Source organism: Bubalus kerabau, chromosome 23 (genome assembly GCF_029407905.1).
Source record: "Bubalus kerabau isolate K-KA32 ecotype Philippines breed swamp buffalo chromosome 23, PCC_UOA_SB_1v2, whole genome shotgun sequence".
NCBI lineage: Eukaryota > Metazoa > Chordata > Mammalia > Artiodactyla > Bovidae > Bubalus > Bubalus kerabau.
In genome coordinates this window covers 20,086,171-20,100,501 of record NC_073646.1, presented here as the reverse complement: position 1 = coordinate 20,100,501, position 14,331 = coordinate 20,086,171, and the positions used below count along the sequence as shown (strand labels likewise).

General features: G+C 43.5%; 2 protein-coding genes across 3 annotated transcripts in view; one reads left to right on the top strand and one right to left on the bottom strand.

The window, feature by feature from the left end:
• Positions 1–8,727, bottom strand: part of LOC129638217 (putative uncharacterized protein CRYM-AS1) — a 35,112-nt gene extending 26,385 nt beyond the window's left edge. The window contains exon 1 of the mRNA XM_055562807.1: positions 8,606–8,727. Coding sequence (XP_055418782.1) covers positions 8,606–8,657 — 52 coding nt within the window. The 5' untranslated portion in view covers positions 8,658–8,727. The remainder of the gene's footprint in view (positions 1–8,605) is intronic.
• The window catches only part of ZP2 (zona pellucida glycoprotein 2), a 159,051-nt gene that overhangs the window by 67,037 nt on the left and 77,683 nt on the right, over positions 1–14,331 (top strand). The gene's annotated exons all lie outside the window — the stretch shown is intronic.

Sequence of the window (14,331 nt, the reverse complement as noted above, 5' to 3'; positions counted from 1 at the left end):
TTTTCCAAAAAAGACATATGGATGGCTAATAAACACATGAAAAGGTGCTTAACATCACTCATTATTAGAAAAATGCAAATCAAAACTACCATGAGTCAGATCGTATCAGATCAGATCAGTCGCTCAGTCATGTCCGACTCTTTGCGACCCCATGAATCGCAGCACTCCAGGCCTCCCAGTCCATCACCAACTCCCGGAGTTCACTGAGACTCACGTCCATCGAGTCAGTAATGCCATCCAGCCATCTCATCCTCTGTCGTCCCCTTCTCCTCCTGCCCCCAATCCCTCCCAGCATCAGAGTCTTTTCCAATGAGTCAACTCTTCGCATGAGGTGGCCAAAGTACTGGAGTTTCAGCTTTGGCATCATTCCTTCCAAAGAAATCCCAGCTGATCTCCTTCAGAATGGACTGGTTGGATCTCCTTGCAGTCCAAGGGACTCTCAAGAGTCTTCTCCAACACCACAGTTCAAAAGCATCAATTTTCGGCCCTCAGCCTTCTTCACAGTCTAACTCTCACATCCATACATGACCACTGGAAAAACCATAGCCTTGATTAGACGAACCTTTGTTGGCAAAGTAATGTCTCTGCTTTTGAATATGCTATCTAGGTTAGTCATAACTTTTCTTCCAAGGAGTAAGCGTCTTTTAATTTCATGGCTGCAGTCACCATCTGTAGTGATTTTGGCACCCCCAAAAATAAAGTCTGACACTGTTTCCACTGTTTCCCCATCTATTTCCCATGAAGTGATGGGACCGGATGCCATGATCTTCATTTTCTGAATGTTGGGCTTTAAGCCAACTTTTTCACTCTCCACTTTCACCTTCATCAAGAGACTTTTGAGTTCCTCTTCACTTTCTGCCATAAGGGTGGTGTCATCTGCATATCTGAGGTTATTGATATTTCTCCCAGCAATCTTGATTCCAGCTTGTGCTTCTTCCAGTCCAGCGTTTCTCATGATGTACTCTGCATATAAGTTAAATAAGCAGGGTGACAATATACAGCCTTGACATATTCCTTTTCCTATTTGGAACCAGTCTGTTGTTCCATGTCCAGTTCTAACTGTTGCCTCCTGACCTGCATACAAATTTCTCAAGAGGCAGATCAGGTGGTCTGGTATTCCCATCTCTTTCAGAATTTTCCACAGTTTATTGTGATTCACACAGTCAAAGGCTTTGACATAGTCAATAAAGCAGAAATAAATGTTTTTCTGGAACTCTCTTGCCTTTTCCATGATCCAGCAGATGTTGGCAATTTGATCTCTGGTTCCTCTGCCTTTTCTAAAACCAGCTTGAACATCAGGAAGTTCACGGTTCACATATTGCTGAAGCCTGGCTTGGAGAATTTTGAGCATTACTTTACTAATGCGTGAGATGAGTGCAATTGTGCGGTAGTTTGAGCATTCTTTGGCATTGCCTTTCTTTGGGATTGGAATGAAAACTGACCTTTTCCAGTCCTGTGGCCACTGCTGAGTTTTCCAAATTTGCTGGCATATTGAGTGCAACACTTTCACAGCATCATCTTTCAGGATTTGGAATAGCTCAACTGGAATTTCATCACCTCCACTAGCTTTGTTCGTAGTGACACTTTCTAAGGCCCATGTGACTTCACATTCCAGGATGTCTGGCTCTAGGTGAGTGATCACACCATCATGATTATCTGGATCATGAAGATCTTTTTTGTACAGTTCTTCTGTGTATTCTTGCCATCTCTCCTTAATATCTTCTGCTTCTGTTAGGTCCATACCATTTCTGTCCTTTATCGAGCCCATCTTTGCATGAAATGTTCCTTTGGTATTTCTGATTTTCTTGAAGAGATCCCTAGTCTTTCCCATTCTGTTGTTTTCCTCTATTTCTTTGCATTGATCGCTGAAGAAGGCTTTCTTATCTCTTCTTGCTATTCTTTGGAACTCTGCATTCAGATGTTTATATCTTTCCTTTTCTCCTTTGCTTTTCACTTCTCTTCTTTTCACAGCTATTTGTAAGCCTCCCCAGACAGCCATTTTGCTTTTTTGCATTTCTTTTCCATGGTGGCTGTGGCTGGCGAGCTAAGTGCAGGTGGCTGCGAGAGCAGCCACCCCACGTCCGAGGTCAGGAGCAGAAGCCGGGAGGACCCCATGCCCAAAGGGCAGCGGCCAAGAGGAGCCACCCCACGTCCGAGGTCAGGGGCAGTGGCCGAGAGTACCAGACTGCGATGGTGCAGGAACAGCCAAGAAGAGTTACCCCACATCCAAGGTCGGGGGGGCAGCCAAGAGGAGATACCCAGCATCTGAGGTCAGGGGCTGCGGCCGGGAGGAGCTACCCCACCCCCCTAAGCCCGAGGCCAAGGGTGGTGGGGAGGGGGGGTGGGGTGGGTAGGGGGTGGGGGTTGAGGACCTACCCCACGCCCCCACGCCCAAGGCCAGGGGTGGAGGCTGGGAGGAGCAACCCCACGTCCAAGGAGCTGTGGCTGCACGGGTGCAGGAGGGCCTAGAGGAGCTACCCCACGTTGAAGGTCAGGAAGGGCGGCGGTGAGGAGATACCCCTCGTCCTAGGTAAGGAGCAATGGCTGTGCTTTGCTGGAGCAGCCATGAAGAGATACCGCACGCCCAAGGTAAGAGAAACCCAAGGAAGACGGTAGGTGTTGCAAGAGGGCATCAGAGGGCAAACACACTGAAACCATACTCACAGAAAACTAGTCAATCTAATCACACTAGGACCACAGCCTTGTCTAACTCAATGAAACTAAGCCATGCCTGTGGGGCAACCCAAGATGGGCAGGTCATGGTGGAGAGATATGACAGAATGTGGTCCACTGGAGAAGGGAATGGCAAACCACTCCAGTATTCTTGCCTTGAGAACCCCATGAACAGTATGAAAAGGCAAAATGATAGGATACTGAAAGAGAAACTCCCCCAGGTTGGTAGGTGCCCAATATGCTACTTGAGATCAGTGGAGAAATAACTCCAGAAAGAATGAAGGGATGGAGCCAAAGCAAAAACAATACCCAGCTGTGGATGTGACTGGTGATAGAAGCAAGGTCCGATGCTGTAAAGAGCAATATTGCATAGGAACCTGGAATGTCAGGTCCATGAATCAAGGCAAATTGGAAGTGGTCAAACAAGAGATGGCAAGAGTGAATGTCGACATTCTAGGAATCAGCAAACTGAAATGGACTGGAATGGGTGAATTTAACTCAGATGACCATTATATCTACTACTGCGGGCAGGAATCCCTCAGAAGAAATGGAGTAGCCATCATGGTCAACAAAAAAGTCCGAAATGCAGTACTTGGATGCAATCTCAAAAATGACAGAATGATCTCTCTTCGTTTCCAAGGCAAACCATTCAATATCACAGTAATCCGAGTCTATGCCCCAACCAGTAACCCTGAAGAAGCTGAAGTTGAACGGTTCTATATAGACCTACAACACCTTTTAGAACTAACACCCAAAAAAGATGTCCTTTTCATTATAGGGGACTGGAATGCAAAAGTAGGAAGTCAAGGAACACCTGGAGTAACAGGCAAATTTGGCCTTGGAATACAGAATGAAGCAGGGAAAAGACTAATAGAGTTTTGCCAAGAAAATGCACTGGTCATAACAAACACCCTCTTCCAACAACGCAAGAGAAGACTCTATACATGGACATCACCAGATGGTCAACACCGAAATCAGATTGATTATATTCTTTGCAGCCAAAGATGGAGAAGCTCTATACAGTCAGTAAAAACAAGACCAGGAGCTGACTGTGGCTCAGACCATGAACTCCTTATTGCCAAATTCAGACTTAAATTGAAGAAAGTAGGGAAAACCACTAAATCCCTTATGATTATACAGTGGAAGTGAGAAATAGATCTAAGGGCCTAGATCTGATAGATAGAGTGCCTGATGAACTATGGAATGAGTCAGATGGTCATCATCAAAAAAATCTACAAACAACAAATGCTGGAGAGGATGTGGAGAAAAGGGAACCCTCTCTTACACTGTTGATGGGAATGTAAATTATATAGCCATTGTGGAGAACAGCATGGAGATTCCTTAAAAATGTAGGAATAAAACTACCCTATGACCTAGCAATTCCATTACTGGGCATATACCCTGAGATGATCATAACTCAAAAAACCATGTACCCCAACGTACATGCAGCACTATTTTACAATAGCCAGCACGCAGAAGCAATCTAGATAGCCATTAATAGATGAATGGATAAAGAAGTTCTGGTACATATATACAATAGAATATTACTCAGCCATAAAAAGGAACAAATTAGAGTGAGTTATAGTGAGGTTAATGAACCCAGAGCCTGTTAATCAGAATGAAGTCAGAAAGAGAAAAACAAATATCATATATTAACACATATATGTGGAATCTAGAACAATGGTACTGATGAACCTATTGACAGAGAAGGAATGGCGAAAAGACATAGAGAAGGGACTTGTGAACACCATGGGGGATGGTGAGGGTGGAATGAATTGAGAAAGTAGCATTGACATGAAGCTGCTATATAATACAGGGAGCCCAGCCTGGCACTCTTGTGATGACCAAGACGGGTGGGATGAGTGGGTAGTAGGGAAGCTCAAGAGGGAGAGTGTGTGTATATATATAAATTTATTAATATGTTAATATTATATATATAATTATGACTGATTCACATTATTGTAAGGCAGAAATCAACACAATATTGTAAAGCAATTATCCTCCAATAATTTTTTTTTTATTGAAGAATCACTGAACTCCGATTTCCCTGACTGCTGCTGCTGCTAAGCCGCTTCAGTTGTGTCCAACTCTTTGTGACCCCCAAGGACTGTAGCCTGCCTGGCTCCTCTATCCACAGGATTCTCCAGGCAAAAATACTGCAGTGGGTTGCTGTGCCCTCTTCCAAGGGACCTTCCTGACCCAGGGATCAAACCCATGTCTCCTGTGGCTCCTGCATTGCAGGAGGATTCTTTATCACTGAGCCACCAGGAAAGCCCAAAGACCTGACAGACATTCCCAAGATTTTTTTGCAGGACACAGATCCCCACCAGATGAAAACTGCTGACTGCAAACATATAGACCCCACACTGGTTGAAACTAGAAGGTTCATGATGCTTGAAATTTAACCTTGATGCCAACCAATTCAAAAATCAAACACAAGCTGATCAGGTACCTTGCAGCACTCTCCCTCACACTGTCTTTTGTCTGTTCCTCAGAACTTTTTGTGGCGTTATTGGGCAGTCTTTTCTGCCTTCTCCCTTGTGGACAAAATATCAAACAAATAAAAAACTTCGCTTGCTTAAGAGCCTTGTGGTAGGAATATTCATTTCTATGGTATTGCTGCCCAAGAATGTGGAGAGGGCCTGATAACAGGCAAATGCAAATGAATAAAGTTGGACTCTAACCTCACAATATATACAAAATTATTTTAAAATGGATCAAACACCCAAAAGTAAGAGCTAAAACAATAAAATTTTAGAAGGAAGCATAGGAAATCTTCATAACTTGGATTCAGCAATGCATTCTCAGATATGATACCAAAAGAAAACACATTAATTGAGCTTCAGTTCAGTTCAGTTCAGTCACTCAGTCGTGTCTGACTGTTTGCGATCCTATGAATTGCAGTATGCCAGGCCTCCCTGTCCATCACCAACTCCCACAGTTCACTCAGACTCACGTCCATCGAGTCAGTGATGCCATCCAGCCATCTCATCCTCTGTCGTCCCCTTCTCCTCCTGCCCCCAATCCCTCCCAGCATCAGAGTCTTTTCCAATGAGTGAACTCTTCGCATGAGGTGGCCAAAGTATTGGAGTTTCAGCTTCAGTATCATTCCCTCCAAAGAAATCCCAGCTGATCTCCTTCAGAATGGACTGGTTGGATCTCCTTGCAGTCCAAGGGACTCTCAAGAGTCTTCTCCAACACCACAGTTCAAAAGCATCAATTCTTCTGCGCTCAAGTTTCTTCACAGTCCAACTTTCACATCCATACATGACTACTGGTAAAAGCATAGCCTTGACTAGATGGACCTTTTTTGGCAAAGTAATGTCTCTGCTTTTGAATATGCTATCTAGGTTGGTCATAACTTTCTTTCCAAGGAGTAAGCGTCTTTTAATTTCATGGCTGCAATCACCATCTGCAGTGATTTTGGAGACCCAAAAAATAAAGTCTGACACTGTTTCCCCATCTATTTCCCATGAGGTGATGGGAGCAGATGCCATGATCTTCGTTTTCTGAATGTTGAGCTTTAAGCCAACTTTTTCGCTCTCCTCTTTCACTTTCATCAAGAGGCTCTTTAGTTCCTCTTCACTTTCTGCCATAAGGGTGGTGTCATCTGCATATCTGAGGTTATTGATATTTCTCCCGGCAATCTTGATTCCAGCTTGTGCTTCTTCCAGCCCAGCGTTTCTCATGATGTACTCTGCATATAAGTTAAATAAGCAGGGTGACAATATACAGCCTTGACATACTCCTTTTCCTATTTGAAACCAGGCTGTTGTTCCATGTCCAGTTCTAACTGTTGCTTCCTGACCTGCATATCGGTTTCTCAAGACAATGCCAAAGAATGTTCAAACTACTGCACAGTTGCACTCATCTACTTTACATGCTAGTAAAGTAATGCTCAAAATTCTCCAAGCCAGGCTTCAGCAATACATGAACTGTGAACTTCCAGATGTCCAAGTTGGTTTTTAGAAAAGGCAGAGGAACCAGAGATCAAATTGCCAACATCCACTGGATCATCGAAAAAGCAAGAGAGTTCCAGAAAAACATCTATTTCTGCTTTATTGACTATGCCAAAGCCTTTGACTGTGTGGATCACAATAAACTGTGGAAAAATTGAGCTTCACCAAGTCAAAAACTTTTGAGCACCGAAGGACAAGAATGTGAAAAGACAAGTCATAGAATGGAATATTTTCAAATCGTATATCTGATAAGGATTTCATATTATGAACATACAAAGAACTCTTACAATTCAACAACAAAGTGACAGACTACTAAAATAACATGCAAAAGGAGCTATAGACATTTCTCCAAAAGAAATTATACAAACGGCCAACAAATACATGAAAGGATGCTCAATATAGTCACTGTGAAGTGAAGACACTTAGCTGTGTCCGACTCTTTGTGACCCCATGGACTGTAGCCTACTAGGCTCCTCCCTCCGTGGCATTCTCCAGGCAAGAGTACTGGAGTGGGTTGCCATAGTCACTAAGGAAATTTAAATCAAAACCACAATGTGCAAACACCCACTAAGAGCTATAACTTAAAATATTTTAATTTTTAAACAGAAAATAAATATTGGCAAGAATGTAGAAAACTGGAGCCCTCACACACTGCTGGTGGGAATGTAAAGTAGCATACCAGCTGTGGAAATGTTTGGCCATTCCTCAAAAAGTTAAACATATAATTACCATATGACCTTGCAAGTTTACTCCTAAGTTTCTAGGAATAGAAATCATACACCAACGTAAAAATATGTTCACTAAAGTTCATGGTAGCGTTATTCATAATACCCAAGTTGAAACAACCTGAAAGTCTCTGAGAATGGATAAACAGAATGTGGTATTATCCAAAATGTAGTTACATGACACAAAACTCATGAACCTTGAAAATATGTCAAGTGGAAGAAGCCAAACACAAAATACCACATATTATATGATTCTATATTTATATACGTGTCAAGGAAGAAATTTTCACAAACTGAGTTACGAAGAAGTCATTCTCGCTTATACATGATTTAACTTGAATTTTACGCTAGCTAAAACAGCCTGTTTGTAGCCTATCAAACATAACCTTGGCATCTGCTTTAATCACTAAAGAAAAAGGTACATTGATCTAAAGTTAAAAAGTCCCTGTTAAAAATAAAGATTAAATGCCTCCTTTCCTGAGATGTCAGTGCTGATAGTTCTTGGATGATAAGACTTCTTTTCTCTGATGCCAAGGCCATACTGACACATTGTATACATTTCTATCTATTTCTGTTTGTTTGTTTTTGTGAAACCTTAAAGGAATGTATTCCTACTTGTTTGGTGTTCTTTCTGTTAGGCAGGAAGTTAGCCAAAAGAAAGGAAAAGTGGCTCCCTTCAGCTAAACATCCAGTGGTCACCTAATCCCACCAAGCAATTTACCACCCCCACCAAATATGCCCCCATCAATACTCCAAAATAGTCAAGGGACCAGAAAAATCACCCACCAGCCAACTAGTGGGACTTTCCCTACTCTGGCACACACACACACACACACACACACCTCACACCATCATGTACTAAAGTAATCTTTTGGTGTCCATTGGACTCATTAACTACTTACAAATATTTCATGAATATACACATCTAATTATAACAGACTGAATTATGAAAAGGACATGTGCAGTAGAGCATCTTGTTATATAACCCACAGCTGTCAATCAAGTCTGTTAATCAATAATCCCCTGGATTATGCAAATGACCTTGCCTTAATATCTCTGTTCCCCACCCTTCCAGGGCCATTGCCTCCCTTTGCAAGGCCCACCTCTCTCAAGGTATTCTCTCTGTTCTTTTTGTGTGCTCAGTCACTCAGTGGCTTACCGCCACTTACCGACCTGTTCTTTCTTTCCTTATTGTTAAGAAACTTGAGTGCAACAGGTAAGACCTTAGATTCTTCTTTGCATCCTTACCAAGAATGAGGGCCACAGGAGGAGAGGCCTCCAGACACTCCTCCACTAACATTTGCTCTGGTGAGATATAAAACTATGCAGAAAACCACCATGGCTTCCCTGGAGCAGTTCCTCAGTTATCTGAAAGCCACTCTCCCAGGCTGCAGTCCTCAGGTTGATTCAATTGAAACTCTTTTCTTTTCCTATTCTCAACTGGCTTATTGATTATTTCCACTGACATAAGAAATGTCCAGAACTGGCAAATGCATACAAACAGAAAGTCAATTTGTGGTGCCAGAGGGTGGAAATGGGGAGCCTGAGGAAGGACTGTTCCTAAGTACAGGGTTTATTTTAGGGAAGATTAAAATGTTCCACAATTAGTGCTGACAATTTCACAACATAATGAATGTAATTAAAGTCACTGAATTCCAATAATTTAAAATACTGAAACTGGTGACTTTTATCTTGGTTTTCTTAAAAAACAAAAATCCTATAGGATGAATAAAATGATATCCCTACATTATAGCTGAGATTTAGGGATCAAGTCATTTGCCTGAAGTCAAATTAAAATCAAAGCTGACTGAACCTCCCAAAGCTTTCCTTCTAATCACTAAGTTACAGCCAAAATTAAAAATTAGAAAAATTTCCTAGTTGGGTTTTTGTGCATTTGTGGCGTTTTTGAGGAGGGGGGCGGAGCGGGGGCGTGGCTCAGCGGGAGAGCGCTCTTGGGCTGGAAGGCCTACGGGGGCAAGCAGAGCATAGGGAGTAAGAGTAGGTTTAGGGAAGAGAAGAAAGGGCGAGAAGATCCGAACGCTCACCGCTGAGGCCTCGGCAACTGCCTCCGCCTCGACGCAGAGGGGCGCTAATCAACCGAGCACCGCGCCTCCCTCCAACGCCTTCCCCAACCGCCCCGCCAGCGGCCCGCGGACAGGTTTACAGCCGCCGCCGCGCGCAGACCTCGCAAAGGCGCGGTGCGACCCCTGTATCAGGCAGGAAGGAAGACCCAGTAAGCGCCGTCTTGGCCCCTTCCCCGCCCACGGGCCCTGGAGCCCCAGTCCCCAGCTTGTCCATTCCTGGCAACCTGCATGCTCCAGGGGCGCCCAATCCACCTTTCTCAGGCTTCCCAAATATTTCACCACTTGCTCCTCCTGGCCAACCGCACAGTACCCCACTTCCCCGAATAGGGACTAGGAGTGAGACATTTCCCTTGGCTATGATATTTAAGGGGAAACCAACTCAATAATCAAGATAAATACTTGCATGTGACATTTAAAATTTTTTTCAAAATAAAAACCTAAAAGTACTGTGAAGTAATATGCTGCTGCTGCCGCTAAGTCGCTTCAGTCGTGTCCGACTCTGTGCGACCCCATAGACGGCAGCCCACTAGGCTCCCCCGTCCCTGGGATTCTCCAGGCAAGAACACTGGAGTGGGTTGCCATTTCCTTCTCCAATGCATGAAAGTGAAAAGTGAAAGGGAAGTCACTCAGTCGTGCCCGACTCTTAGCGACCCCATGGACTGCAGCCTACCAGGCTCCTCTGTCCATGGGATTTTCCAGGCAAGAGTACTGGAGTGGGGTGCTATTGCCTTCTCCAATGAGGTACTATAGAGGAGATAAAACAAAAGGAAGAGTTAGACTATCTTTATTTTAATTTCTGTTATTTTTATTACGGAATTTTTTGGTGTTTTTTCAATATTGCATTAAATTGTTGTTGTTGTTCTTAATCTTCAGTACTGAATATTTTGAGTTCTGAGTATGTCCCTAAATTTTGCCCTGGGAAGTGAGTACTTCAGTCACTTTGCTTAACTTAACTACTGACAGCCCTCCCCTACTGTCAGCTTCAGTGTGGTAGTGGCAGAAAGGCTAGGAAAGTGCAGGTAGCCACGTTCTCCTCAGAGTCTGTCGGAGGCTAGCAATAAACTTCCAGAACTGCAAACCCTCTAGATGTGTCCCAGCACAAGGTCTCAGTGGAGGGCAGGGACAGGAGAGTTAACCAGCATTCTGGCTACTGGCCACTACAAAACTAATAAGTTCATTAATATTCTTTCTAGTAAGTCATTCCTACTAACAGTGTTTTCATTATTTTAATGATATAAACTAAAAAGCATGAAGAATACTTACATAATAAACACCTGACAGCTAAGTGAAGATGAAAGTCACTCTATCATATCTGACTCTTTGGGACCCCATGGACTGCTTCCCAGGCTTCTCTGTCCATGGAATTCTCCAGGCCAGAATACTGGAGTGGGTAGCCTATCCCCTCTGGTGGGGATCTTCCAGACTCAGGAATTGAACCGGGGTCTCCTGCTGCAGTCCATGGGGTCACTAAGAGTCAGACATGACTGAGCAACTTCACTTTCACTTTTCCTTTCATGCGCTGGAGAAGGAAATGGCAACCCACTTCAGTGTTCTTGCCTGGAGAATCCCAGGAACAGGTGAGCCTGGTGGGCTTCCATCTATGGGGTCGCACAGAGTCGGACACGACTGAAGCGACTTAGCAGCACCAGCAGCTCCTGCATTGCAGGCAGATTCTTTACCAGCTAAGCTGCCAGGGAAGCCTGCCTGCCAGCTAAACATTTTATAAAATGAGTTCTCTTATGCCTCACCACAACTCTGGGAGATTGGTGCTGATATTATTATCTGATTTTACAGTGCAAGTAACAGGATCAGAGTGGTTAAGTCTTATTTAAGGTTATCCAGCATGTACAGTGGCAGAACTAGAATTCAAATCCAAACTGGCTAAACCCACCCAGAACCCTTACTTAGAAATCACAAAATGCATTATCCTCTACCAGCAAGTGATTTGGTTGGGATTTCAGCTAAAAAGCCTTAAAACTCCAATTAAAAAACACTTAGAAACAAATTGAGATGTTAGAATATCCATTCATACAATGTATCAGATCTATGAGGAAAGAAACAATATGATTTCCATGGAAACTCCTTGTAAACTAATCCTAGAAATGTATTTTACTATTATACAAAAGTATCGGAGAAGGAAATGGCAACCCACTCCAGTGTTCTTGCCTGGAGAATCCCAGGGCCGGGGGAGCCTGGTGGGCTGCCGTCTATGGGGTTGCACAGAGTTGGACATGACTGAAGTGACTTAGCAGCAGTAGCAGCAGCATGCTAACTCCATAGCTCAGCCAAGTGGTGTGACACCAGCAATCCCCTCTCCCTCTGCAGCATTTGGGCCAGTGTTTGTTGTACACTGATTGATCTGCTGTCAGTCCATGCTGCAAAACCAGCTTCTAACCTATATTCCAAATCATTGCTCTACAGTTGGCCACCAGACCTGTGCTGGTCCCCCAGAATTCCAATCAGCTTCCTCAGAAACACTGCTGCTACCACCAGGATGGGGAGGAGAAAGAAGGCTGCCCTCCCCTTTTATGATGACTTCTTTCCAGACTCTTGAGTTAAAACCAGACCATAATGTCTGGCAGCTAAAACTAAGACCTGGGTGATGTTACCCAAAGCCACATAAGGAAGATGATTTGAGGTAATTCAGAGACCTTTTGAATAATCTTTTGATTATTGTCTCCAATACTTTGGCCATCTCATGCGAAGAGTTGACTCATTGGAAAAGACCCTGATGCTGGGAGGGATTGGGGGCAGGAGGAGAAGGGGACGACAGAGGATGAGATGGTTGGATGGCATCACCGACTCGATGCACATGAGTTTGGGTGAACTCCTGGAGTTGGTGATGGACAGGGAGGCCTGGCATGCTGCGATTCATGGAGTTGCAAAGAGTCGGATACGACTGAGTGACTGAACTGAACTGATTGTCTTTTGAATAATCATGCATTTGTGCTTAGTTGCTCAGTCATGTCCAACTCTTTATGACCCCGTCGCCTGCCGGGCTCCTCTGTCCTTGGGGATTCTCCAGGCAAGAATACTGATTGCCATGCCCTACTCCAGAGGATCTCACCAACCCAGAGATCAAACCCAGGTCTCCTTCATGACAGGCAGATTCTTTACCAGCTGAGCCACCAGGGAAGCCCAACCATGCTTTTATTTTTAGCATCAGTAGAAACAAAATTAGCCTGCTATTGTAGTTTAATATACTATTTCAATAATTTTGAATTTGCATCAAAAAAATTTTAATTATGCATTCATTTTGATGCAAATTCAAAATTATTGAAATAGTATATTAAACTACAATAGTAGGCTAATTTTGTTTTTAGTGATGCTAAAAAGAGCAGTAAAAGTCTTAACACAATATATTTAAAGTAAATAATAAAAGAGCTCTCAGAAGCTATTAGAGCATCCACAGAACCTGGCAGTTGGACTCCTAGCATATGTGATCACCTAAGAACTCTATTCTATCTGCCCAGGTTGTACAAACGCCGATCCTAACGAGATACTGCATATGGCACCCCACTCCAGCACTCTTGCCTGGAAAATCCCATGGATGGAGGAGCCTGATAGGCTACAGTCCATGGGGCCGCTAAGAGTCGGACATGACTGAGCGACTTCACTTTCACTTTTCACTTTCATGCATTGGAGAAGGAAATGGCAACCCACTCCAGTGTTCTTGCCTGGAGAATCCCAGGGACAGCAGAGCCTGGTGGGCTGCCTGGGGTCGCACAGAGTCAGACACAACTGATGCGACTTAGCAGCAGCAGCAGCAGTTTTGAAAAGGCTCTGGATTCTTGGGACCAGTTAGTTGCCTGAGACTCCAGTCCCAACAGAACTAATTCAGTCACAACCAATTTTCCCAGTGCTACTTTACTGAGGACCTGGGTGATGTTACACAAAGCTGTATAAGGAACATGATTTGAGGTAATTTACAGACTAGTCCCGTTCCTACAAGATTTGCTAGAAACAAATACAAAAGCTTTCAACTTGACCAGGGCTCAACTTTTATTCTTTTTTTAATATTTTTTTTAAAATGTGGACTGTTTTTAAAGTCTTTATTGAATTTGTTACAATATTGCTCCTGTTTTCTGTTTTGGTTTTTTGGCCACGAGGCATGTGGGATCTTAGTTCCCTGACCAGGGATTGAACTGGCACCCCCTGCATTAAAGGGTGAAGTCTAACCCGTTGAACTGCAAGGGAAGTGCCATGGCTCAACTTTTAAATTCACAATGGCGAAGGGAAAAAAAAAAAAGGCATCTGGCTTTCCTACTTCATTTCTCTTTTAGTTGGTATTCAGTTTTGCTTTTTCTCCCTCAGAATAATGAGCCAAACTGCTGTTTTCTTTATACCTCTGTTGTTTTCTAAAGCCAGTAAATGTTATACCATCAAAATTGTAACAACACAAATAATGAGTCATAAACACTTCTGTAATCCTAGAAGCCCTGAGCATGCACTTCTAGAGATGGTGAACTGAAGAAACAGAATTGTGTAATTAAAATAAGCTTTTCCCGACCACAACCTCATCTTTTTTTTTGTAATGATAATAGAGGTTTTCATGTATTATGTGGCTACTCTGTACCAAGCACTGTGCTAAGCACATTACATGTGTGTGTGCATGCACTCAGTGGCACTTGACTCTTTGTGACCCTATGGACTGCAGCCTGCCAGGCTCCTCTGTCCATGGGGTTTTCCAGGTGAGACTACCGGAGTAGTTTACCATTTCCTACTCCAAGGCATCTTACCCACTCAGGGATAGAACCCACGTCTCTTGTGTCTCCTATGTTAGCAGGCAGACTCTTTATCACTGTGCAACCTGGGAAGCCCTCAGTATATTACATATGATTTATTATTTCATTGATACAATTTTATGGAATGGGGACTTGCCCAGTGGCT